The sequence below is a fragment of the Cryptotermes secundus genome, unplaced genomic scaffold (genome assembly GCF_002891405.2).
Source record: "Cryptotermes secundus unplaced genomic scaffold, Csec_1.0 scaffold2191, whole genome shotgun sequence".
Classification (NCBI taxonomy): Eukaryota; Metazoa; Arthropoda; class Insecta; order Blattodea; family Kalotermitidae; genus Cryptotermes; species Cryptotermes secundus.
The window spans coordinates 106,526-131,584 of record NW_019743684.1 but is presented as its reverse complement, the minus strand read 5'-3'; the positions used below and the strand labels follow the sequence as shown (position 1 = coordinate 131,584).

The window sequence follows — 25,059 nt, the reverse complement described above, 5'->3', positions numbered from 1 at the left end:
GTAGGTTATGTAATTGCAGTGATGTGTAGGGTTTCATATGCTTGATTTATTGTTGTGGATTTATATGCATTGTTCTGTTGACTACTTGCTGATTTAGCAAGCTTGTGGTCTGACAGGTTCTGTATCCAATGGCTTCGGTCTTGTATGGATGTGCTGGAACGTGTAATAAATACAATACAATACAAGTCTATCTCAAAGAGCAGTTTGGCATACATTGCACAAGCAGCAGTTGTGTCCTTTTCATGCATAACTTGTACAAGTGCTACAGACAATTAACTCAGCCTTCAGTTCTGGTGGTCACATCTAAACCAAACTGTAGACGAATCTGAATTTTTCTGTCATGTATTTGGGCTGATAAGGCAATATTCCCACAATGTGAAGAAAACAATCTGCAAGACCTACATGCTACTCAATGCTCTTCAGTCTCAGAAAAATTTAGCATCAATATTTCAGCCACAATCAGGGACAATTACCTAACTGTACCACATTACTTACTTACTTACTCATGGAACTGAGACCTTCTTGAGGAGCCGCCAATTCTGCAGCTGCTCAAGAATTTCCCAGCATTTTATGGAACCCAAAGGTTCATTACCGTGTTCACAAGAGCCCTCCACTGGTCCCTATCCTTAGCCAGATCAGTCCAATCCAATCCATACCTTCCCATCCTATCTCTCTAAGATCCATTTTAATATTGTCCACCCACCTATACCTTGGTCTTCCCAGTGGACTCTTTCTTTCTGGCTTTCCCACCAATATCCTATATGCATTCCTCATCTCCCCCATTCATGGTACATGCCCTGCCCACCTCATCCTCCTTGACTTGATTATCCCCCAACTGGACCACATGAGGAAAAAAATCATCTCTGCAGAAAATAATATATTTCAGCTTCCTGTTGCACTGATTAACAATTAAATTTGAAATCAGGCAGATACTTCAGTCAACTCTTGATTATCCAGGATAATGGTGGGGATGGAAATCACAATTAATCAAAAACCCGGTTAAGACAAATTTTATTAAAAGTAGTACTGTAATATGGTACCTTCATAATACTATAGGCCTACCTGTATTTAAATTTATTCAACCTCATTTTTATGTCATCTCATGGCCTATTTAATACTTTTTTTACATTACACTGAAATATGAATTAGTTATTTCTATCACAGTCTTCAACAACATCCTACATTTTTTACAAATATTCACACTTAACACTTAAAAAGAATTTAATATTGTCGTTTACTTTTTCGTGGCATTTTCCTTTTTCTGTTGAATACTTAACACAACATGCTTCCTTTTACATCCTGACATTTTGCTAACGCACTTGAAGATCGATACAAAGATACTAACTGGGGCGGTGTATCTGTCCTTGAAACTTTCCACAAATCCTTGCATTCTTTCACCCATACCCTAGAACATTGTGTTAGCATAACAGGACCAAAGAATGCAGAGCTCGGTTCACACTAGTGCGAAAATAGTGTTACAACTTGCCATGTGAAACAAAAGTGAATGAATATTAAACAACACATAAGCCTCAAAAAAGCCTCAGTAGCCCTGGTTAAGCCGCAAACCAGTTAATCCGCCCCTGGATAATCGAGAGTTGACTGTAGTTCTATGTAATTGCTGCACAGTACAATGAACAATAACAAGAAAAAGCAATGCGGTGCAGCAATTATGTATAAGTGTCTACTTGATGAAGAACTTATAAGGCTGAAATATGTCAAAGACATAATATTTATAAGTGGCACTGTAGCACACCAGCAGCCTATGAGCATGACAAGAAATTGCACCTTCAAAATTGTCACTGCAAATTAAATCTGTGGAATCCAGTATCCTGATTTTCTTGAAAGAACACTTCCCTGTGGAAGCCTCCCACATTGAAACAAGCACGAGCAAGTCAGTGCAGACCACGGCAGCTCAAACGCCCATTGGGTCGGGTGCCACCAGCAACAGCGTATAAAGATGCGGACCTCTGACATGCTAGTCATTCACAGCTATGCTTACATCAGGATGGCTTATCTGGAGCACAGACAGCAACAGCGAGTCATTGACTAACCAATCACTTTCCAGGTATGTGGATCACCTATGAGGGTGTGACCACCTGGCCTCCACAGTCTCCTAGAAAACCCACTTAATATTTTCTTATGGTATGTATCAAAGATAAGGTACAAGATTGTAACAGCCTGGCAATTGCTTCTTGTGTGGTTGTGGTGGATATTAGGGGGCCAACCTAATCACATGCACAAACACATATACATATATCCATTGATTATATCATACTTCAGATATTTGAACACTGCTTTGAACACAGAACAACTGTCCAATCTGACATGACAAGCAGAAATTTAAACTGACTGCTTAACACTGCAGTGTACTTTAACTATGACCCACAAAGGGTTGTGATGCAAATGATAGAAACTGCCATACCAATGTTAAGAACTAAGAAACTGAGTGACACCACAGCTGTGAATGTTACACTGATGCAATCAAGCCAGAAGCCAAAAGCAGCACTTGTCTCCAGTGTGAGAAACCATGTTGATGTATGCAAATCCTGAGGAAGAAATGAGCTGAATTATATAGAGTCACTTGGGAGCATCACTTACAATAAAATCCCTACTTAATATCCCTCAATTTCAGATTGTCTTCAATTAACAATCAATTTCAATGATCCCAATTCAATAAATTTAGTGTTATGTTATCTCCAGTTAGATTTTCCTCAGTTTAGTCTTCAAATCCACTGTACCTCAAAGAAATCTTAAATGGGAGTTTCATTACTGTTTGTGTGCCTGTCACTGGAAGCACCATTTACAATTTATAATAAATTTCTGGGAAAAATTATTTTTGTTTTGTTTCTGTGGCTTCAATTAAATGCCTTCTCCTGCTTAAGACATTACAAGGAATTAATAAGGAAAATTAGTGATTGTCATCACAACTACTATTTTTGTAATTATAAGTAGTATAGCAGTGTTCCAGCAGATGGGAATGGAAATGTGCTGTCTTCAGTTCCAGGCATCACATTAGAGAAAATGGGAAAGAGACACTTACTGTAGATGGAGAAATGAAAGTTTGGTTCACAAGAATGTGCATGCAAAAGGCAGTACACTGTACATAAATTTACAACAAATTTAAAAAGTAATAAACATACAAGGAAACATGCACATAGATAAATCACACTGCATTTCTTCACTTTTTAGAATATAGTTCAAATCTGATTTTCTGTCAAAGAAAACAGTGTACCAAAGACTAACAAATGAATGAAAAGGCAGTACATTTTATTTAAAAGAAACCAGTATCATGAAATTTGATCATAACAATGATGAACCTTATGGGTCAAAGATTACCCACACACAACAAATGAAGCATGAACTTATTTCTGCCATCACAAAGTTAATGAGACTTTTATTCTGCTTACCTGATGATTATCAAATTCTTTGATAACCATTTCCTGAGCTTGGGATGCTCGGATTGTGGACAGGCCATTAAGAGATGCAGATAAATGAGAAAACACAGGACTCCGAGCTGCAAAAATATGATCTAATTATTATGCTGCTGCACAAAGCAATAATCATAATGCCAAAAGAAAAATTAGTGTCATAAAGAAATTGTTGTACACAATAAGAAGACAAGCTCCTTTAAATATTTCATACTTCACTCCAATTATGAGATCTGTTTCACAAATGGCAAGATCAGTACTTTTTCTGTCAAAGAAATGTTTCCAGAAGGCTCATGAGTTTTCCAGAATTTGCCAATATTGTCTGGATATCACCAAATCAATCCTGAGTTACAGTGTGCTTGGAATTTATAATATATATTTACTATCTGACCCTCTCCCTTTATGTGCTAGCAATAATGGTGCTCCTTGAAGGACATTATGAAATAACATGTAATCTGAAGTAGCTGTCAAAAACTCAAGCACATGCTGCACTAACATTATTATTAGGAGAAAGAACCCTACAACAGGATTCATAGGCTTCCAGGAATTAGTGTACCTTTACCAAGCGAATATTTTAAAAGGGCTGAGAATGGATCAGTACTGCAAAATGGAGTTAAAATATTAAAAATGTATTATTTCTAAGCCAAAACAATAAGATTATTCCCAACACAAGGAATAAAGGTAAAGCTGTCCTTGTGTTTAACTAATTAAACACAATGCCATGAAGACATATGGGAGAGTGGTTGTGTAGATCCAAGAAGGGAGATGGAGGCCAAGGGATGCATTCAGATGAGGATGTTACAACCCACATTGAACCTACACTAGAAAGTCTTTGCCAGTCGGAATTATTCACCAGCTTAATGCAAGAGGCTGAAGGAAATATGAATCCAGAGCTTGAATGAATAAGGGGTGGGCCTTCTTTGCCCTTGCACTGTGACCACAGTGATCTATTGTGCTTAAACCAGAGCTTACAAACCAAAGCCATAGCCCACAAGACAAGTCACCAAAAGTAAGGAAGAAAAAGAAACAACTTGATAAAGGAAAATGAAAAAAATTCAAGGTGAAAAAGGGAACATTGACTCCATGAATAATGAGACAGGAAGTACTCTGAAAAAGAATGCCTTGCATAACAACAGAGCGATTTCAGATGCTGGGGAAAAAGCAGAGAACCATCGCCAAAAAGAAAAACTTTCATCTGCTGAATCAGATAGAGGATCGTATTTGATGTTTTTGAAAAGAGAGATCAGAGAACAAGGGTTGACATGGCCCTTGATGACACTGGAAGTGTGCAAGTTACTGGATCAATCAACGATCAAGTATGATTTGATAGAGCCAGAGGCATGGAAAAGCTGGGAAATTACCTTTCTCTCGAAGTGCAGCAAATCAAGCTCTATCAAAGCGTAGTCCTGTCGCAAAAAGGATTCTTCATCTGGAACCCTTGTACGAATATCTATAGAAAAAGAATAAGAGAAATCCTCCTGGACTGTACTCCCCTGGAAACTGAAGAACTGTAAAGGACAAACCCAAACCTCAACATAACTGATGTTACAAGGATGAGATGAAAGGAGAAAAATGATGGAAAAGCCATATGGGTGGACAAGTTTTTGACCTCCATAACAGTAAGGAATAAAGAACTACCAAATTATGTATATTTATCCCTATTTAGTGAAGATTCTTGAAAGAATAATAAGCTGTAGACTAAATGGGTGGCTAGAACACCATGAATAGCTACCCGACCTACAGTTTGGATTCCAGGAAAATAAATCCTACCTTGATAGCCTGGCACTGATGTATTCTGACATAGTAAATGTCTTTGACAACAGTAAAATAGTTGGAGCTGTTTTTCTGGACATAGAAACAGTATATGATAGTGTATTGGTAAATATCTTCAGTGAAAGACTAGCAGAAATGAATATCCCAAAGCTAATAATCTATAGTGTTACTTCAGAAAGACACTTGAGCATCAAATTCGACACTACTAACATGAACAGAAGAGTTACATGTGGCTTGCCTCAAAGAAGTGGGTTAAGTCCGCTGCTATATAACATTTATATGGTGTCTCTGGACAAAGGCATTATAGGAATATGCAGAGTGTTACAATTTGCAGACAATGTGGCTATGTACACCACAGACACAAACCCAGATGAAGCCCTACCAAAACTGAAAAACTCAACCAAAGAGTTAAGTCGATATCTCAATGATAGCAGATTACAATTAGCCCCTGAAAAAATGTAAACTGTATATATTCAAGAACAAGAGATCACAAATAGAAAAGGAGTGGGCAATCAGCAGCAATGGCAAAATGATTCCATTTGAAAAAGTAGTAAAATTCCTAGGACTATACGTTGAAGCCGATCTAAAATGGAATCGTGAAGTGGAAGCTATTAATGTGTAAATAATTCACAAATACAGGCACCCAGCAGAGTGGTTGCTATTATAACACATTATAAAGTCATGCATAAGACCCAAAAACGTCCTTTATTTTAAACACACTCACACACACACACACATGCACATGTAAACAGAAATGCACACAAACATGCACACATGGTGCTGATGTTACAATATGCTACATTTTCTAACCTGAGTAGCTTGTTCAGATACCAATGTTCGTGACTTACTGGTGCCTTCGAGTCGTTTGACATCTTGTGCTGTTGCCAAATATATTCCACGCACCTTATAGAAGAGGAAGGCCATTACAACCATGGGTACCAGAAGCCAGTAGTTGACTATGGTAACCAAGGTCAGGATTCCAGCCATTACAAGCAGCACCTGTAACATTCGTGTACATTATGACCTAACTCTAACCTCAAAATGATGTTATGTTTATGATATCACCATACTGTCTGTGTGTCTCCAAATACTTAGAAAAAACATGATGACATCATCCACCCATAACTATCTCTGCAGGTGCAACAGCATTGATATACACAGTATCAATTTTACAGCACCAAATTGAAGTTCAACTTAATACCACTTATTATAATTCTCATTATTCCTGCACCATTCATCACATATTGACTGTAATATATTTTGTACATGCATGCTTTTCATGACATCTACAGTCATTTCTGTATACTTCATTCAAGGCTGATTGAAAGTATGTTTAAGACACCAAAGATTAAATAACTAACATCAATGCTCTAATTTCCCACCTTTTATGGAACCAAAAGGTTCACTTTCATGTTCACAAGAGCCTGCTTACAAACTCTATCCTAAACTAGACAAATGCAATCCATTCCCCAATGCTCTGTTTTCTTAAGATCCAATTTAATAATGGCCTTACAACTACATTTAAATCTCTCAAATGGTCTATTCACTTTACATTTTCTGATTAAAATGTTCTATGCATCTATCTATGAGCCACTTAAAAGAATAACATCTACTTGGGGGTCAGCACCATGCTGATACACATAGATGTTCAATGCTCTCTGTCTGATTATGTGAGGGATACTTGTGTGCAATTGAAACACATATCCATACCACAAGTAGCACATTAGCAATTACTGTAAACATTAACTTCAAAGAAATAATGGTTTTAATTGCTTCAAATACATCCTTTTATTCTCACAAAACTCACAAAACTTGAAGAATTAGATAGGCACATTTCTGCCATATATCACCTCAGACGTTTCAACTCAACCTCCATGTAACAGCATGGCAAATTATACAGTATTAGAGACATCCTGTACATCTGTAATACACTTATAGGAAATGGGAAGTAGTTTCATACCTGAATGGTTTCCAACATTGCCTTTGGAAGCTGTTCGTCCACTGCACCCATGTCTTTCGAAAATCTATTGAGTACACGACCTGAAAAAAAGTATTGTGATAATGTTCTCATATGTTTCCATTCATCTGATACTGTGTTCATTAAGTTTCCATTCTTATTTCAAAAAAGTTTTCACAAAATTATTAGGTATCAAGTGCATTATTCTCCTTAACTTCGAGTTCACTTTCTGTCATTGTGCTATGTATCTTAATTTTAAGGTGTTTTCTTGATGTCTTCTTCCTTTGTATTGGATGTTAATTTTTGTAAACCTACATGAGTTCACTCCTCCTCTTTTCTTCTGTCACACTGAATAAAATGTGTTATTGCTTGAATAAGAAAAACCCATGTGCTATACTGAAGCTATAAAATCAAAATACATTGCTGGGATGTCTGCATGTATTTATGTTTCTGAAGGTCAAAGCAACATAACTAGTATGGAAATTTTCTTAATCAGAAGTCTGTGATTGCCACTGCTCTCATGTTTCACTTTAGACCCACTGCATACATCCATAAAACACTGCATGACTCAATTGTTGTACACAGTGAAAACATTAAAAATGACAACTATGATGTATATAGCACATAAGACAAACATTCTACAGATGTCTCATTAATAATAAAAGTGCTTCAGCTCACACTGCTTTAACATGGCTTGACAAGTTGAGAAATCGTGAAGTACACTAAGTAACTAATTTACTATCTTCAGGGAGCAGCATCATTTTTGAAAAGTTAATAGATGCTCAGACCCTACCTTTCACAGAACCCAATGGTTCATCGGAGCAGTCTGCCATCTGATCCCTGTCCTGGGCCAAATAAATCCATTACACATCCTCATACAGTATTTCTTTAACATCCACTTCTTACTAGCCTCCCAGGTATGACTAGATCTCCTGAGCAGTTTCCTTCGTGCAGCTTTTCCAACTAAAATTCTATATGCTATAGGCCATGTCCATCAAATACTCCTTAATTCAATTATTTTACAAATATTTTGTGAAAAGTAAAAAGTATAAAGCTCCTCGATGGATATAGATATATGAAAACATGTATTTATAAAGTAACCAAATGAAAACTACCACAGAGCTAATATGTACTATGTGTAAATACATTATTACTATTGTTGTTGTTGTTAATAAAAAATAAAATAAACATGAATTGAACTGAATTAATGTTTTACCTGATGGATTAGTGTCAAAAAATCTCATTGTTGCAGCTAAAATGCTTCCAAACATAGTGTCATGAAGAATTTTGGATGCTGTCATGCACACTTTAAAGAAGAAGATGGATCGTATTGAAGTAATAAAGACACTTCCCAAAATGAATGCAAAGTAGATATATATGGCTGTGTCTGTATCTAACAGTCTTGGTAACATGGTGTTAAATGATGTTGATTCTTCATATTCCACTGCAGTAGTCTCAGCAAGAGAAGGTAGCAATGTTATGAAATCCCCAGATGGAGAAATACTGGCTGTAAGATTAGATAGTGAATATTCTGTGGGTTGATCAACAAAAGTCGTGTTAGGCTGAAGGTTCTCCATGGGACTGTCAGTGGAGTTCAATTGATCCCTCTGAATAACCTTATTAACATAGTACTGCTTCAGCTCCTCTTGGTTTGTCCTGTAACAAAATGAATGATCTATAAATTATGTCATATTTACACATTTTGAAAAAATGTTAGTGAAGTTAATGAAGTGTTACATTACAATTAAAACTGAACTTGCACATACTTTACATCTTCATGCCCAATTTGCTATAAGAATTTGCTATCGCTAGAATCTGTATTCTAAATAACAGTAAATTATAGTGCAGATACAAACTTCTGATCAAAATAGTGGTAGTCTGAAAGTTGCAGTAACTGATACTTACATTACACCACAAAACGTGAAATACATTACAGCTAAGTAACTGGTAGCTACATGTCAATGAACTTCAAACTACCTTTCAATTATTACAACAACTTCTATTCTTAAAATACATATTTTTGAAAATGCACATAACATATAGCATAAACTTGATCAAGAGATATAAAACTCCTTTGTTAATAAAAGATTTACACTACAAGTAACTAATTTTTATTTGATTGTGCTTGTATGGGGATGGAAATTACAGAAGTGAAGCTGTAAGAGAGCTCACTTTCACATTAATTCTACCTTGTACAAAACACTTTATCAATTATTTTTATTAATTTTTGGTTTTGTTTCACTATAGGCATGCAAAGTGGAACCACATGTCAAAGGTGAAGACCTTTTTTTAAACAAAATTGTAACTTATGAGACTCTTAAAAATTATATGGTTGCTCAATATATTAATATGTATATTTTATGATATCAGTGTTCTGGAGCAACTACAGCCACATCTGTCCTCTGCAACTTGTTTTTGGACAACCAGTCCTACATAGCATGCAACTTCTTCATGCTGCCCACTTCCATCCCAGAGAAGAAACAGTATTCTTCAAAAAACATTCTCAATCACTTACCAGACTTTAAATCATAACTCATAAAACCACAACATGAATTACCACTGTTACAGAAATTTCAAAAAAGCTTACAGATCAAAATCTTACATCAGTTACTTGACACACCAACTACAATTATCACACTTTATTTAAAATGCTTGGATTCTGCATTACAGATCTAATAATCATATTATGAAGTTTTAATTTTATTTCTTATTTAATTTTAAAATTTCTAAATTTATATTTATGTAACTGTTTTGATGTACTTGTTATGAAAATAATTACTTTTAAAAAATATATTCAGACTTTCCTACAAATGCAATTCTGATAAGGTCTTTCTAGAATAATCATCAACTATAATTTGGTTATTCCCTAGTAAGTCCTTTGTCTATGTTACATACATAACCTTCACTGTTCACACAGAATCATATAAGAACAGGTGAAGATAGCTTCAATGAAACCAACAGACAAAAGCAGGCTGGCATTAAGGTCCTTGGACCGTGACATTCTTTAAGTCACACATGTCCCCTGGGTAGTGCAAAGTGAGCAACAAATCTGGCAAAGCTTCCCAAAAGAAAAGTGCAAACTTCTTCAAGATGCAACAAAGAAAGAACTTTAATGCTCTCTATTGGGAAGCAAGAAGCAAAATGGGTTAAATGATCCAAAATACAGCCACTGGAAATGAACCAACCAACCAACATTTTCTAAAGAAAAATTGTATGCTGAACAACTCCAGTATATTAGTGGTAACAAATGAACAAACTAGTCTGAGTTATTCACCAATATGTAACCCAAAAATCTGCTCCACTAGAGGCCATCTGCCCAATGATGAGGATAAGAACCAGAAGGATAAGTATTAAGGATGATGCGCCAGACTGGAAGTACTTGAAGTAGACAGAAGCCTTCAGCTTTCCTTTCGCAATTAATTCAGCATTCTCTTCAGCCTCCTCATCTTCATCTTCATCCTCCTCAAACTGTGGCTGCAAAACAATGGAAGAAACTGGCTTTGGCCAAGCACATATCTTATATACTGACATTCAGATACAGCATCAGTGCCACCATAGGCTCCATATTTTAATAGAAAGGCAGGATCAAGGAAGGGAAAGACAATGACATAAGAAGGGAACGGACCAAATACCAATCGGTGTGTGAAATCCAAGTGTAATTTCTTTTTTTTTTTAATTTTAATTTGCATAGTGGGGGGGTGGAGTCTAGCTGGGTCCACTCAGCACGTCGGCCACTGACTGGCCAGTTGTACCTGGGTCACCACAGTGGGAAGCCAGCGACTCACTGCTTGAGCTATGGTGCGGCCAATCCAAGTGTAACAAACTTTACTTCTGTTGACAGCTACCATAGTTACTTGTGCAACTAACCCATTACTTTGTGTATTTTTCTTTTCATTAAAAGGGTGGATTAATTATGTGGTTCTCTCCTTACAACACAACAGTCATCATACAAGAAAGAATGAAGTCTAGAAATAATAGAATTTCAAAATATTTATGGCGTTTTCTTTTATAGAAAATAATGAAACCTGTCATTGAAATTTTGCTGTATAATTATTATATTTAACAACATCAATGTCATATTTTCATCTGTTATAAATGGTTTCTTCTTACATATGTAACCCACAGAGTGCACAACAATGATACCTTCTGATTTTAACTCTTCTTCCATATGTTTATTTCTTTAAGTAACACTAACACAGCTGTCTGATGCATAATATATATAAGGTAAAGTTGTCCCCATGCTTAGGTGATTAAACACTATGCCATGGAGATGTGACCTCAACACTAATTGGAGGTGAGTGGTAAGCTTCACGCCCTGGGTGCTTTACCCCTTAGGAAGTGCTCCCGGTATCCACGAGATAGGAAGTTGGGTGGGCCCCAGAGTCGTTCTGGAAGATGTGGAGAAGATAAATTCCCGACTCTATGGGAACTCAAACTCCAACCCCTCGGCTGTCCAGCCAGTAGACAGTTGATATTGTGCCTTAATAATTCACATTTTTATTCTTTTTCCTTATTGTATTGTTGACAGCAACCGTGAGTTTGAAATACCTGACAATGGGGTATGGCTATTTATAGCATTTTCATTCTCAATGGTAGTCATTAAAGAATGGATAGAGATGGACAACATTGCATGCTGAAGGCTGCAGCAACTACAGATCGGTGATGATAAGATGCAATAATAAAGTTAAGCATAAGGATGGTATTTGAACAAACACTGCATGGATTTACATGGTGGCATATTTTCCTATAAAGGCGGGTAATCAGAATATTGGAATTGTAAAGCAGAAGCAGAAATGAGACTGAAGTAAATAATGTAACTTCAGGTTTCACAAGAAACCGAACACAAAGTTAGGCAAAGACTGCTGTTGCCATCTAATCGCATCCAACAATAAGCCCACTGGGAGGAGGAATGGAAGTGAAAGGAAGAATGAAGAGAAAGCAGTGATAATGTTGTGTGGATCAGAGTAAAAGATAAGCAATTAATAGAAAAAAGGAATATGTCATCCTCATAATTTAAATGGGAATATTAAACAATGAAAGAATTTATATGAGCAAATATAGTATTTGTACTGAAACGCAATCTGAAATATTTTTCATCAGGCCCTGTCAGAGTAAGACACAATGTTTAGTTTTAGTTCTTAAACAGAGAGGTTCTCTCTCAAACTCAGTGCAGAAAAATATATTACCTACATATTACCCACAAACATATTGTCACATGTAAGGGGGTACACGTGACAAACACAATGGATTCTAGATTGGATGAATGGATTCATTGGCACTTCGGTTACAATCTCCCCTAATTGTAATCAATACAGCACTACTGCTGATTTACACAATTTACATTTCACTGTTAACACATGCACTAGGATTCTCAGTCTTCACTAGTCGCCTCCTGGTAATAGAATTAAAAGTCTCCCCATGACTAAACCTTCTACTCACACACTAGTCTTCACAGGACATCTTTTAACTCTTCTTCAACTTCCCATGGCAATCTCCTACCGACAACTGAATTCTGGTCCAATTCTCCCCGTCTCTCAATTGTTCTCAGTTATTCTGGGAACCTCATTATATAGCCACGGCATGGACCACATAGAAAACTTCCTCTTCTGTTGTCAGAATTACTGTGCAACATAGCAACTAGTTGTAGCATGGCTCACAGACAACACAGTCCTCACTGTTGCGTGTTCATGGGAATGCATTTACCAAGCCATTGCCTAACAATGCTTTGATCAAATCCATTACAATATCAAAGATTCAAACCTTAATCTTTAGAAGGAATAAAATTTCAAATAAAGGAAGAAAAAAGTATAACCAAAAAATTAAAGAAAATAAGGTTGGCAACATTCCAGATATATGTGAGTTCTGTAGATATGTCCACTGTACTATTTGATGGTCCTTGTGTAATAAAAAAACACAATGTATGGACTAACCTGTTCCACAGAGCATAGTGCTTCTTAAGAAATTTGCAGTCCCTTAGCTAGTCAACAAATTATCTCTCTTGTATGGAATCCAAATGTGTATTACTGTGTTCATGAGAGCTTTGGAACGATGCTATTACATGAGTAGAGTTTCATAGACAAATTAATGTACACTTCTTGAATCTTCTAAAATACTCTTATAAAGTAGTTTCTGAAAAACTTACCTGTATAGAAAACTGGGTATTTAATTTCCTTTGTGAATCCTCATTTTCCATTTCTTCATCTCCTCCTCCCAAAAGATGAGCGAAATCTGTTTTAGAAGCCATCAGTTCCTTGTATGTTCCTTGGGTCTCAATTTTACCCTGAAATAAATCCAAGATATCTAGAAATGTGCAGAACTCATTTTCAGTTAAGTCATGTGACAATGAAATCTCCAAATAAAATCAAGAGACTGAAATTTATTGCTGTACTGCATTCCAACATGCTTCAAAATGGTGATATTCTGTAAAACCCAAGAAGTTGTATATTAACACAGTAAAATTATTTACAGGTTGAGAAAAGGCACAACTTTCCCACTGTGCACAATCATTACATTGCTTTCTGCCTGCCATGATGGGTCAGTAAGATGAGAGTAGTTAATGTTCTCCAATATAATATGATTCAGAATCTTGTAAATAAATTTATATAAAATGCTGTACTAATGTAGAGGAAACTGAAATGTCAACATAAAATATTAACAGAAGAAAGGACGGAGGAAATCAATGCTCAGCTTGAATATTCACCTCATAAGCCTCTTAAGAGCCTTGCACAAGAAACAGGAGTATCAAATGGGATGAGAGAACAAACACAAAGTTATTGAAACTATGGCTTCATATGAGCACAACTGCAGACTTTTGCAGCCATGTGGCCCAATAGGCAGACTAAATTTCTTTAACTGGGATCTTTAGTCAGTCTACAGGGGCGAAGTTGAATGCAAGTTGACATTTCTCAAATAAGGCTTGTTTTTATGAGGAAGGACACACAAAATAACAGATTCTGGAACATAGAAAATTCACACTTTAAACATAAAATTCCAATCCACGATGTAAAAGTTAGTGTTCAGTGCATACTGAGTGTGAAAAAAAGAAAACTGGGCCTCTGTTTTATGCAGAAACTGCTAATTCTAATAGTTATGTTTGGTAAATACTGCAACCATTTTCAGGTGACAGAGAAAACGAAAGCTCTCTGGATTCCAGCAGAATTCAGCAATTGTGCATTAAATGTAAACTAATCTGAGAGCTTTAGAAATGGGTTTATAAGCAGGAGGATCTCAGGGAAAATGTACAATTTTAAATATCCCTTATTTCCAGAGAATAACTACACAGCTGATGTGATTTGTTCAATTCCAGTCCCCTCTACTTTACTTTGACTTTCCTAATGGCTATTCTGAAGCAAAACTAAAAACAATGGTGATTAGAACTTCCACATTACAGACCATTCTGAATAGGAAATGCATCAAACAAATGTTAACCTAGCTGGACTTCATTACAGAGTTCACTTAACCATATTTTTATTAGCATAAATCACCAATGCATGCACCTAATTCAATAAGAATATGCACTGTACAAAAGCATTTTTTTATTTTTACACTATTTTACTCACTTTTTATTTTTTATTTTGTTACTTAATAACACTGTCAGTATTGAGACTATATAACATTGACAATAGGATGATTAAAGAATGTGAAATGTGTCTTGCCAAAGGAACCAAAGTACTTGAATAAAACTGTTACTAGTGCTACTTTGTCAACCATACATCCCAAATGACCTGACCTGAGATGAAACCCAGCTCGCTGCAATGAAAACTGGTGACTAACCGCTTCATCTACGGCACAGCCTGTATGAAACTTCTTTGATAACAAAACTGTATGCTTAGCTGAAGTCTATAAACAACTGATGTACATTCCAGTTTTACTGTACTGAACTGTATGAAAGCAAATATGAGAATTCAGTTAAATAATTGTTACATTAGAAATGCTTAATTTCATTCACATATGAAAACATTTCACTTACATTCTTGAGAATGACAATCAGATCTGCATGACGAAGATACTGAAGTTGATGTGTGACTAGAATTCGTGTTTTGTTTGCAAGAAACTTGGAGATGCATTCATCAAACAAGCATTTGCCTACATGTGTATCTACAGCTGAAAGTGGATCATCTAGTAGGTACACATCGCTGCTCCGGTACACTGCTCTGTGTGGGAAACATCAGGTCATATTTGTATGAGAAATAATACTTCAATTGTAATTTTTATTTCACTCTTAAATATGACATAACAGCCAAGCATCCAGTAAATGATGAAATGCATGGGAGAAAAAAATGCTGGAATCCAGCTAAAAGGGTAATTAAGTTACCCAGATTACAGTCTTCTGGGATATGACACTGCACGGTTTGGTAGATTGGTTCCACTGTTTTGGAGGCACCAGATGTCTCCATCTTCAAACACAGAAGAGAGGCACCATTACTATACTACACAGTGACATATCCCAGAAGACATTAACCTGAATACCCACTGAAGAGAGAACTTCAATTCTCATACAGTAATAAAGATAATCTGCAGAAAGTAAAGTTAAGAGTAATGTGGATTCTGTTCTTGGTGATGGCATTTCATACTGAGAGCATTTCAGATATTTACCTGTATTCACCTTCAAGATAAAGTGACTACCAAGTGACCATTGCCAATAGTTCTAGCACAGATTTATGGGAACTGCTCCATTTTATTCATCAAGAATAGATAGAAACATAATAATATATTTCTAAGAAACCAATCTCTTCTTGCAGGGAAGGAATTGTCCTATATCATGTATAATGATCCATGGATATGAAGTACGAGTAAATAAATAAATAACAGAGCTGAAAAAGTAGGATGACTGCAATGGTAGAAAGCCTAGAAGAAAGTGCAGGCTCGGAATAACAAGAGTAAGAATAGAGAAATAAGTTACAGTAGGCAGATAATGACAATAATAAAACAGAGACCGAAATTAATATCCAAAAATAAGAAAATTCATGATGAAAATGGCATTGATAAAGGCAATAATGAACAAGTTAACATGAGTACATATCCAAATTTGCATAACTCTTTTATAACAAAGGCTAGATGTGCAGAGCACACGGAAGTATTGGTAGATGACCAGAAACAGCATGATGTATAAAGTACTTATAACATCAGTGATATCTTATGCCTCTGAGACCTGGCCACTGTCAAGATCGGATGAAAGACTGTTAAGTATATTTGAAAGGGGGATCCTGAGATATATCTTTGGACCAGTGGAGGAAAATGGAATATGGAGGAAGAGGTACAACCATGAGCTACACAAACTATTTAATTAACCAGACATTATTGGATTTATAAAGGTGAAAAGGCTTGAATGGGCTGGGCACATAATATGTGTCAGCGAAAATAGAACGATTAAGAAAATACTTAATACTAAACCAGAAGGAAATAGGAAAGTGGGAAGACCAAGATTGAGATGGAAAGAATGTGTGTAAGGACATAAGAATTTTGGGTGTAAAGAACTGGAGGAATGTATCATCAAATGGGGAAGAATGGCGAGCAATTCTGAGGAAGGCCAGGGCTCACAAAGGGCTGTCATGCCAGTGGTGGTGGTGGTGGTGATGATGATGATGATGACGATGATGATGATGATGACGATGATGATGATGATGACGATGATGATGATGATGATGATGATGATGACCAGAAACAGCTGGAGAGATTGAGTGGAATATTCTGTTTGCCATCCAAGGAAGTTGAAACAATATAATGCTCACTGTGAATTTAAACTGCCTCAGCCAAAAATTTGAAACAAGAAGATGAAACTTTATGTCATAAAAGATGAGTTTTTTGCAGGCAATAACTGACAAAGAAAAAGTGAAAAATCATTAGTAAGTAAGAATGAATCTTCTAATATACATTACACCACTTCAAAAAATATTAAACCACATAGCACAAAGGTTAATCATGCAACACAAACTTCATACATTTTGGGAATAGTAATGGTGCTGCCATGTCATAATAACTGATGGGATCTGGTTAGTAATTGGATTTTTCTGACACTGAATCATCTTGTAATCACACTAATATTATGAAGAAGTTAAATAGTTCCGTCCAGTGTGACTGGTTAAGATTTTCTTATTTCAATTATTCATGCTCTTACATGTTTCGGTCTTCAGGGACCATCTTCAGAGGGACATCTTTACATCAATACTGTTAGAAGCCACCATTACGGTACAAGTGTCCCTCTGAAGATGGTCTCTGAAGACCGAAACATGTAAGGACATGAATAATTGAAATAAGAAAATCTTAACCAGTCACACTGGACGGAACTATTTAACTTCTTCATAATATTAGTGTGACAGACCACAATGAAACAAATAAAAAAAAATAAAATTACAACACTTTACATGTAGTTATAGGATTTCACAGTATGTTACAGCACTCTTACACTCTATGTTGTGGACTCTGATAACATGGACTCTTCTATTAGCTCGCAGACTCTATGTATATTGTGTGGTTGCAAACTGACAAAAAAACTCTGCCCCCAACAGTTTCTTGACTATTTTGCCTAGTAATGGATGCTTCTGCAATACATCCATGATTCCAGAATTCCTAAGTTTCTGGTTTCTAGATGCCATGTCACATTATGAACATCATTTACATAAAAGCTAACCCTCCTCTTGATTGAAGGTTATTCTTTTTCTTTATATTTTTACAATTTTTTTTTAAATATGCATTCTCAGTTGACTGAAATCTGTCCATTTTGTGGTAACTGGCTGTACTTTAATATTTGATGATCAAATTATCAGTACAAAACAGAAAAATCTAAACTGCCATATTATTATTAAAGCAAGTTTACTACTTCGTACATACATCATCAGACTCAACAAACCTGGCCAAATTGATGCGGGCCCTCTGACCACCACTAAGTGATACTCCTCTCTCGCCAACAATGGTTTTATCCCCATGTGGAAATAGTTCCAAGTCTCTCTTCAGAGCACAAACTTGTATCACTTCTTTGTACCTCTCTGGATTATATGGTTGTCCAAACAAAATGTTTTGCCTCACTGTTCCAACAAATAGCCATGGCTCTTGTGAGCTGTATGATACATCACCACCCACTATGAGTGAACCATCTGACAGGGGCAATTCTCCCAGTACTGCTTGTAGCAACGAACTCTATAATATAATATAAGCATGTGTTCTGGTTAGACAACATAAAAGACAAAAAATATCAAAATGCTTAACTCTTTGACTGGCGCGGGCGTGTTTTAACGCCCAGACGATGCCAGCCGTTCCCTGGCGTTGGCGTGTTTTAACGCTTTGACAATCTCTTCCCTTCTTTGCTCTCTTGGCACTCATCAACCAAAGACATATATATGATAGTTTTTGTGCATGTTTGTGAAGAACCCTTGTAAACTTTGTGGGGGTCTGTATTACTGTCAGAACCCTCTGAGAAGGAAAAGGTCTGAAAATATTTCACATTCATTCAGTTTCACCATGGGTTCTTGCAGGAAGTGTCTTCGTGTTCCTACAGACCAGCTGGAAAATGTTGTGAACGAGATCTGTTCTGATGATGATAGTGGCGATGAAATAATGATTCCTGAATTGGATGAAGTTGATAGTGACAATAATACAGTGATAGACAATGATCCACAAGACAGTAATCATGAACATTTACCTACCACGAGTGCGGTGCCTGACACGCCCATCTCATGAACGTACGGAGACATTGTACCCCCAATATTTCCATTTGCTAATAGTTTCGGGATCAAAATTGATATAACACATAAAATGCATCCCTTTTCATGGATTAAAATTTTTTCTGGATGACGACTTGGTAAATCACATCACAACTGAAACCAATCGCTATGCTCACCAGCACTTCAACACACATGAGTTAGCTCCTCACTCTCGAAAACACAATTACAATTATGTCACATCAGATGAAATCTGGACATACTTAGGAATTGTGTTCATGACAGGAATCGACAAACGCCCTGAAATTGAAGAATATTTGTCCACTAGGCCCCTATTTCACACCCATGGTATGGACAAAACATGTCTTTGCGGTTGAATAGTTTCATTCTATTCAAAAAGAACACAACAAACGAAAAATACAAGAAGAGAAATTACAGATTCAAAGATTTTATATTGGACTGTGTAGAAAAATGACTGAACCAAACAAACAGGTGGAGAGGGAAAAGGGTCAAGGAATGAAGTGGATGACGAATCTATTGAGTCAGACTCGAGTGCAGTCACGCCTCCACCCACGACCTTGGAAAGACCACCAGTGAAAGAGCCAGTAAATCATCTAGAGGGTGGCTTGAAAATTCACAAAATAGTCCATGTTCCTCCCAGTAACAAGAAGAATGGTGTCCTGAGAAAGTGTCGCGTAAGTGCTAAGCACAAGATTAGAAAAGAAACAAGTATCATGTGTGCAGGCTGTGGTGTGGCTCTCTGCAAACTTTCATGTTTCAATATTTATCACATGAAGAAAAACTAATAAAGAGGTATGGAAAGGCATTTATTGCATAAAATATTGTATTTTTATTAGTTCCTGAAAATTTCGTTTTTAAAAACCAATTTTTGTTGAAGTTGTTTAGGAAAAAGTAACTACATGCATTTTACCGACATAAGGTTTAAAGGGCCTGCCAGGACAGGGGTGGGATTTAAATACCCTTCACGCCAGTCAAAGAGTTAAAATGTATTTTTTGGTGAAGGCATTTTAGGAAAAAATTGTTTGAATTTCCGATTTCCACAATGTTCCAAAATAAATATCAACTTACTGACAACTTACCAGTGAAATATTTGAAGGTACTGGAAGAAAATTAAATTCTTCTATATTTATTTTTAATTGATTTGATAATCATTGGGAAATGTCACACTTCATACTGTGTTAATGGTGCAGAAAAACAATGGTTTGAGAATAAATTTTCCTCCTAAGAAGTCATTTAACGCAAACTTGTTGGAACTTTGAAATTTCCTTTGATATCAAAATTTCTCCTGAAAAAAGGGAATGAAAAATGTCTAGTAACACAAAACTTCTTTTATTAAGTGTGCTTCTGAGGAACTACTGAAGTTTTTCTTCTCAGAAACTTTCACAGATTCAGTAGCATGGACATCACACTAACATCCTCAGAATTCGTACGATCAAGGTATACTGCCAAATAAAAGATGCACATGTTAGACTTACAGAAATGGACCTTGAGTCTTGCTAGTAAGATGTGTTTACTCACTAAAAATGGTTATAAAGCATACATTTTGGTTTGGAACATTCAAAAACAGAAATTTTTACCTTATCTTCACAGGTCTTCCTTTATATCTGACTTGATTTCATTTTTCAGGTAGGGGAGTACAATCCTATGATGTGTTCTTTTCAATTTGTTTAAGCACTGCATAAAATTAGCTTCTGGCCAAATTTGTAATTCTGCTGTTGTTTCATTGGTGTTAAAATAGTTTCTGTATTTAATCATGCTTCAAGCCAAAATCCTGAGAAACACCAATCCCATACTTACCTTGCCCGAGCCAACAGGGCCTATTACAGCACAGAGTTTGCCTGGCTTTACCCATAGATTGATGTGGGTTAGAGTGTCAACTATGGAATTAGATGTCCATTTTGCAGATCCATTTGTAATGGTGACCCCCAGCTTCTGGTCTTGTTCATGGTTGATGGTAGCCTTATTATTACCATGATAAACACTCTGCATCTCTTCAAGAAGCAGAAAATCCTGGATTACAGGACACAACAAAATATTAGTCACAAAACAAGTTCTTCCTCATCTGCTTAAGGAGGCAGCCTTTCTACCATTTATGTGACTGATACAACATTTGGAATAGACTAGAAGACACAAATAATGTTTTATCAATTTTTTCAATGTTTTCTGCAGCCATAGTTTGCCAATAAAGAATGAAAACTTTCCCATTCTGAACCATTGCATTCATATGCATGTACATAACAGGCAGCATGTGTCACACATCATATCATACCTTGATGATGCAGACAGTTTGAAACATACTTTAATACCATACCAACACAACTAGCTTAATGCATACATAGATTTCACTTTATCAATCTCCATGAAAACCTAAGGCTTTTTGTTTCATTTTTAGTGTTGGTAGTATTATGTTATTTCCTTCCATCCCTATCCTAAAACTTCACTGCATATTTGCATCATCACTTGCAATCTGCAGATACCAGCATAGGCACTGCCATACGTTTCTCTGGGGGAGTGAACCAGTTTCAGAATCATTAATATTTGTTATAGAGTCATGCCATGGGAGCTGGAATAGCATACTCAGTATAGCGAATGACTACAGGCTGCCCAACCGAGTTGTCAAATTTCAAGTCCCCATAGGGTTAAGAATTTTCCTTTCTCCTTGTCACTCAGACCAGTTCTGGGGCCCACCCAGCCTCCTAACTAACAGGTACTGGGGGTTCTTTCCACGGGGATAAAGCAGCCGAGGCATGAAGCTGAACATTCACCTCCAACTAGTGCTGAGGTCAAGAAAAATGTGATCTATACATCCAGCCCCCATACGTCTTCATGGAATAGTGATTAATTAGTTAAGCACAGGGACAACTTTATCTTTTTTTTTATGGTAATACCTCAACCTATGACTTCCCAACTTCCAAATTCCCAACTTATGATCATATTAAAATACTTTATATGGGGCATCCTGTTGCATGATCAAACTAATCTAATTGCAGTGTTCTGTCTATGCAACTATAAAAATGTATACCCATTCAACTGTTTATTAAAAATCACTACATGTTTCAACTGTCCAATTGGTCATCATCAAGTCATACAATACTTACAAGTGTTTTTGAATTGCAACTAACATATGGGCAATGTTATATTTTAGCGTCCTGTTACACTGATTCATGTCCATGGTTTATGCTGACCATCTTACAGTGTATACACTGCTGGATCTGTGTGTGACACACAGATCCAGCAGTACAACGCATGCAGTAACAGGAGCAAAACACAACACAGAACACGGTACAAAAATATATGTAGGAGGAATGTTTATATAAAAGAGGATTGGCGTAATTCACGTGTTTTGAGTGCAATGTAGGAAGAATCCTGAAAAGTTTTATTATTTAGAATTCATCGTCCTATATGACGAATACAGATTTTAGTCATTTTAGAATGGAGACATTGTGGCATGCAGTACAATAGTTTAACGTGCATAAAGCCACCTGAAGATGGCACATTAGTGCAGAAACATGTAGTGTGGAAGTGAAGAATAAGGTGAAAAAGTGTATACACTGTAAGACGGTCAGCATAAACCATGGACATAACATATGGGCCCATATATACAATTGTTTCTGAGTACTATCTGTGCTGGATTCATTGACATAAAACATAAAAATTATAAAATTATAAAGCTGTTACTTTACAATATTGATCAGATAAAACTGATCATATAACACTGAAGCAAAATTAGGTAAAATGTAGTCAGAGTAAAAAGCACTATAAGGGGGTAGTCCCTTCTTCCACATGTTAGCTCAGTGTTGATTAGCATTCGTAACACATGCGACGCTTTGGAAAAGATACTAGGGTGTTACTTAGTCTACTAGGCTGTCGCCCTTCACTTGTGTTCTCTTAGGCTGTATAGTTCAAGCTATACAGATAATAGACAGAAATGATTGTAAATATGGGCCCATATGTTAGTTAAAATAAACAACTGTAAGTATTGTATAACCTGATGACCAATTGGATGGTCAAAACATGTAGTGATTTTTAATAAACAGTTGAATGGCTATACATTTTTAGATTTGCATAGATGGAAAATGGCAATTAGATTACTATTAAAATACACTCACACCTTGACCTACAACTTCCTTACTTACAAATTTCTGGACCAACAGTCCCATTAAATTAACAAGCATTAACACTAGCAACCCAAATTTTCAGACTTAGACTTCAGAACTTGAATTTTAGACTCACACCATGCTTTAATGTTATGGTGGCCTGAATCACAAATCTTACCATTTCATAGTAAAATGTTAATTAATTAATTATTAATTACTTTCAATGCTTATGATAGTTTAAATTCTTAATTATACGTTATCTGATATCCCTTTAAAATTCTGTGACAAATGCAACAATATTATAGCTTATTTGAGGTTAAAATATGGAAAAATGAGTCTGACCCTTGAGCTCCAGGAACAGAACATTATACATTCTGTGTTACAGTGAACACGACTTACAACCCACTTTCAGTAACGTGTTAAGTCATAAGCCCAAGTCTTGACTCTATTTCCTTCTTTACAATGAGCTTGAGTTTTCTCATACTCCTAAAATAAAATTAAGAATCTGTAGTTTGCAATGTCATTTTAAGTAGTCCGGTAGCATAGTTGGTTGAGGCACTATGCTACAAGCCGGCAGGTGGCCCTATGCTACAAGCCAAAAGGTTGCGGGTTCAAGTCCCAATGAAGTCATTGGATTTTTTTCAATTGACCTAATCCTTCCAGCCACACTATGGCCCTGGGGTTGACTCAGCCTCTAACAGAAATGAGTACCAGGAATATTCTTGAATATTCTTGGGGGTAAAGGGCAGCCAGCTCCTAAGGCTGACAACCTTACCACCATCTATGAGCTCATTGTCTAGAAAATGTGGGAACCTCAACTTCTCACAGACCTATGGGCCTCCACGTCTTATTACAGGGATACCTTTACTTTACTTTACTTACCAATTTCATTAAGCTGTACTATATAAAGGATAGTGAACAACCACAAACATTTAGCATGATGATACCTACTGTGGGAACATCCCACATTATCACGCATCAGAGTCAGAGTCAGAGTCACGTTGCAACTGACGGTCAGTCAGTCTGTCTGTCTTGGTGTCGAGCCCCAGCTGGGGCTCATGACCAGATATTTCTTTTGAATGAAAGTTACTGTCTTGTCTATGTGTAGCGCCCTCTCTGATGAGAGGTCGGGTCTGTCATTTGTTAGTCAGTCTGTAGTAATTTGTCCATTGTCTGTATTTACACATATTTACAATACACACTTATTTCTTATATAAATGTACAATATTTACACGGCCTCTGTCAGTCCAGGCTAGGTACAGCAGATTATGCCCTTTTATATATATATATATAAATAAATATCCTAGTAGTATTATAGCTATCACGGCAGTCTAGTCACTTGAACGGTCGTATGCCTGACCGCCGCCAAGTTTAAGCCTCTTATACTTTCTGTGTCGGGCTTCGCCTTGTCCGATGTTGCGAACATTCTCATTATCATGATTTTGTATGACTTCTGCTTGTTGCCTGCATAATTTTGTTATGTAATCATATACGTACGGGATTTTGAATGCCATGTGCAAATCGCGGACCGGTGTGCGCCTTGGAAAATTGCCAATCGTGCGGAGAACCTTGTTTTGCAGGCGCTGCAATTTCACTAGATGAGTGTCTGCCGCAAACTCCCAGGCGGGACTAGCATAAGTCATTACGGATCTAATAAGAGCTTTATGGAGGGTCAGTTTAATGTTAGCGCTCAATCGCTCACTTTTGAATAGGGAATACACTCTAATGAATGTTCTGAAGGCCTTGGCTTCGATCATTTCTATGTGTAATCTCCAAGTCACTCTCTTATCGAAGATTACACCTAGATATTTTGCACTATTTACAAATGGAATATTTCTTCCATTTAGAGTAAGACAAGACTCAGGCGGTCGACAACCACGGGAGAAGTAGACCCCCCGAGTCTTATCTTCATTAATTTTTATATTCCAGCGCTCACACCAGGTCTCCACTGAGCTGAGACCACGCTGGAGTTTTCTAACAATAAAACCCTCTTTGCGATCTGTCGCATACAGACATGTGTCGTCCGCAAAAAGGGCCAAATGAACACCATGAGTTTGGGGGGCATCATTAATATACATATTGAAAAGAGTGGGGGAAAGGACAGAACCTTGTGGCACCCCTGCTTG

General features: G+C 36.7%; 1 protein-coding gene across 8 annotated transcripts in view; it reads right to left on the bottom strand.

The window, feature by feature from the left end:
• The window catches only part of LOC111874310 (multidrug resistance-associated protein 4), a 78,725-nt gene that overhangs the window by 12,675 nt on the left and 40,991 nt on the right, over positions 1 to 25,059 (bottom strand). For all 8 annotated transcript variants that reach the window (XR_002844530.2, XM_023869704.2, XM_023869697.2 and 5 more), the window contains 10 exons: positions 20,634 to 20,846; positions 18,008 to 18,294; positions 15,128 to 15,311; positions 13,301 to 13,438; positions 10,433 to 10,632; positions 8,375 to 8,814; positions 7,162 to 7,241; positions 6,050 to 6,200; positions 3,408 to 3,514; positions 2,423 to 2,546 (listed from right to left, as the gene is read on the bottom strand). Coding sequence is in view for 7 of the 8 variants with exons in the window: in XM_023869704.2 (XP_023725472.1) it covers positions 2,423 to 2,546; positions 3,408 to 3,514; positions 6,050 to 6,200; positions 7,162 to 7,241; positions 8,375 to 8,814; positions 10,433 to 10,632; positions 13,301 to 13,438; positions 15,128 to 15,311; positions 18,008 to 18,294; positions 20,634 to 20,846 (1,924 nt within the window). In the remaining variant the exon portion in view is untranslated. The remainder of the gene's footprint in view (positions 1 to 2,422; positions 2,547 to 3,407; positions 3,515 to 6,049; positions 6,201 to 7,161; positions 7,242 to 8,374; positions 8,815 to 10,432; positions 10,633 to 13,300; positions 13,439 to 15,127; positions 15,312 to 18,007; positions 18,295 to 20,633; positions 20,847 to 25,059) is intronic.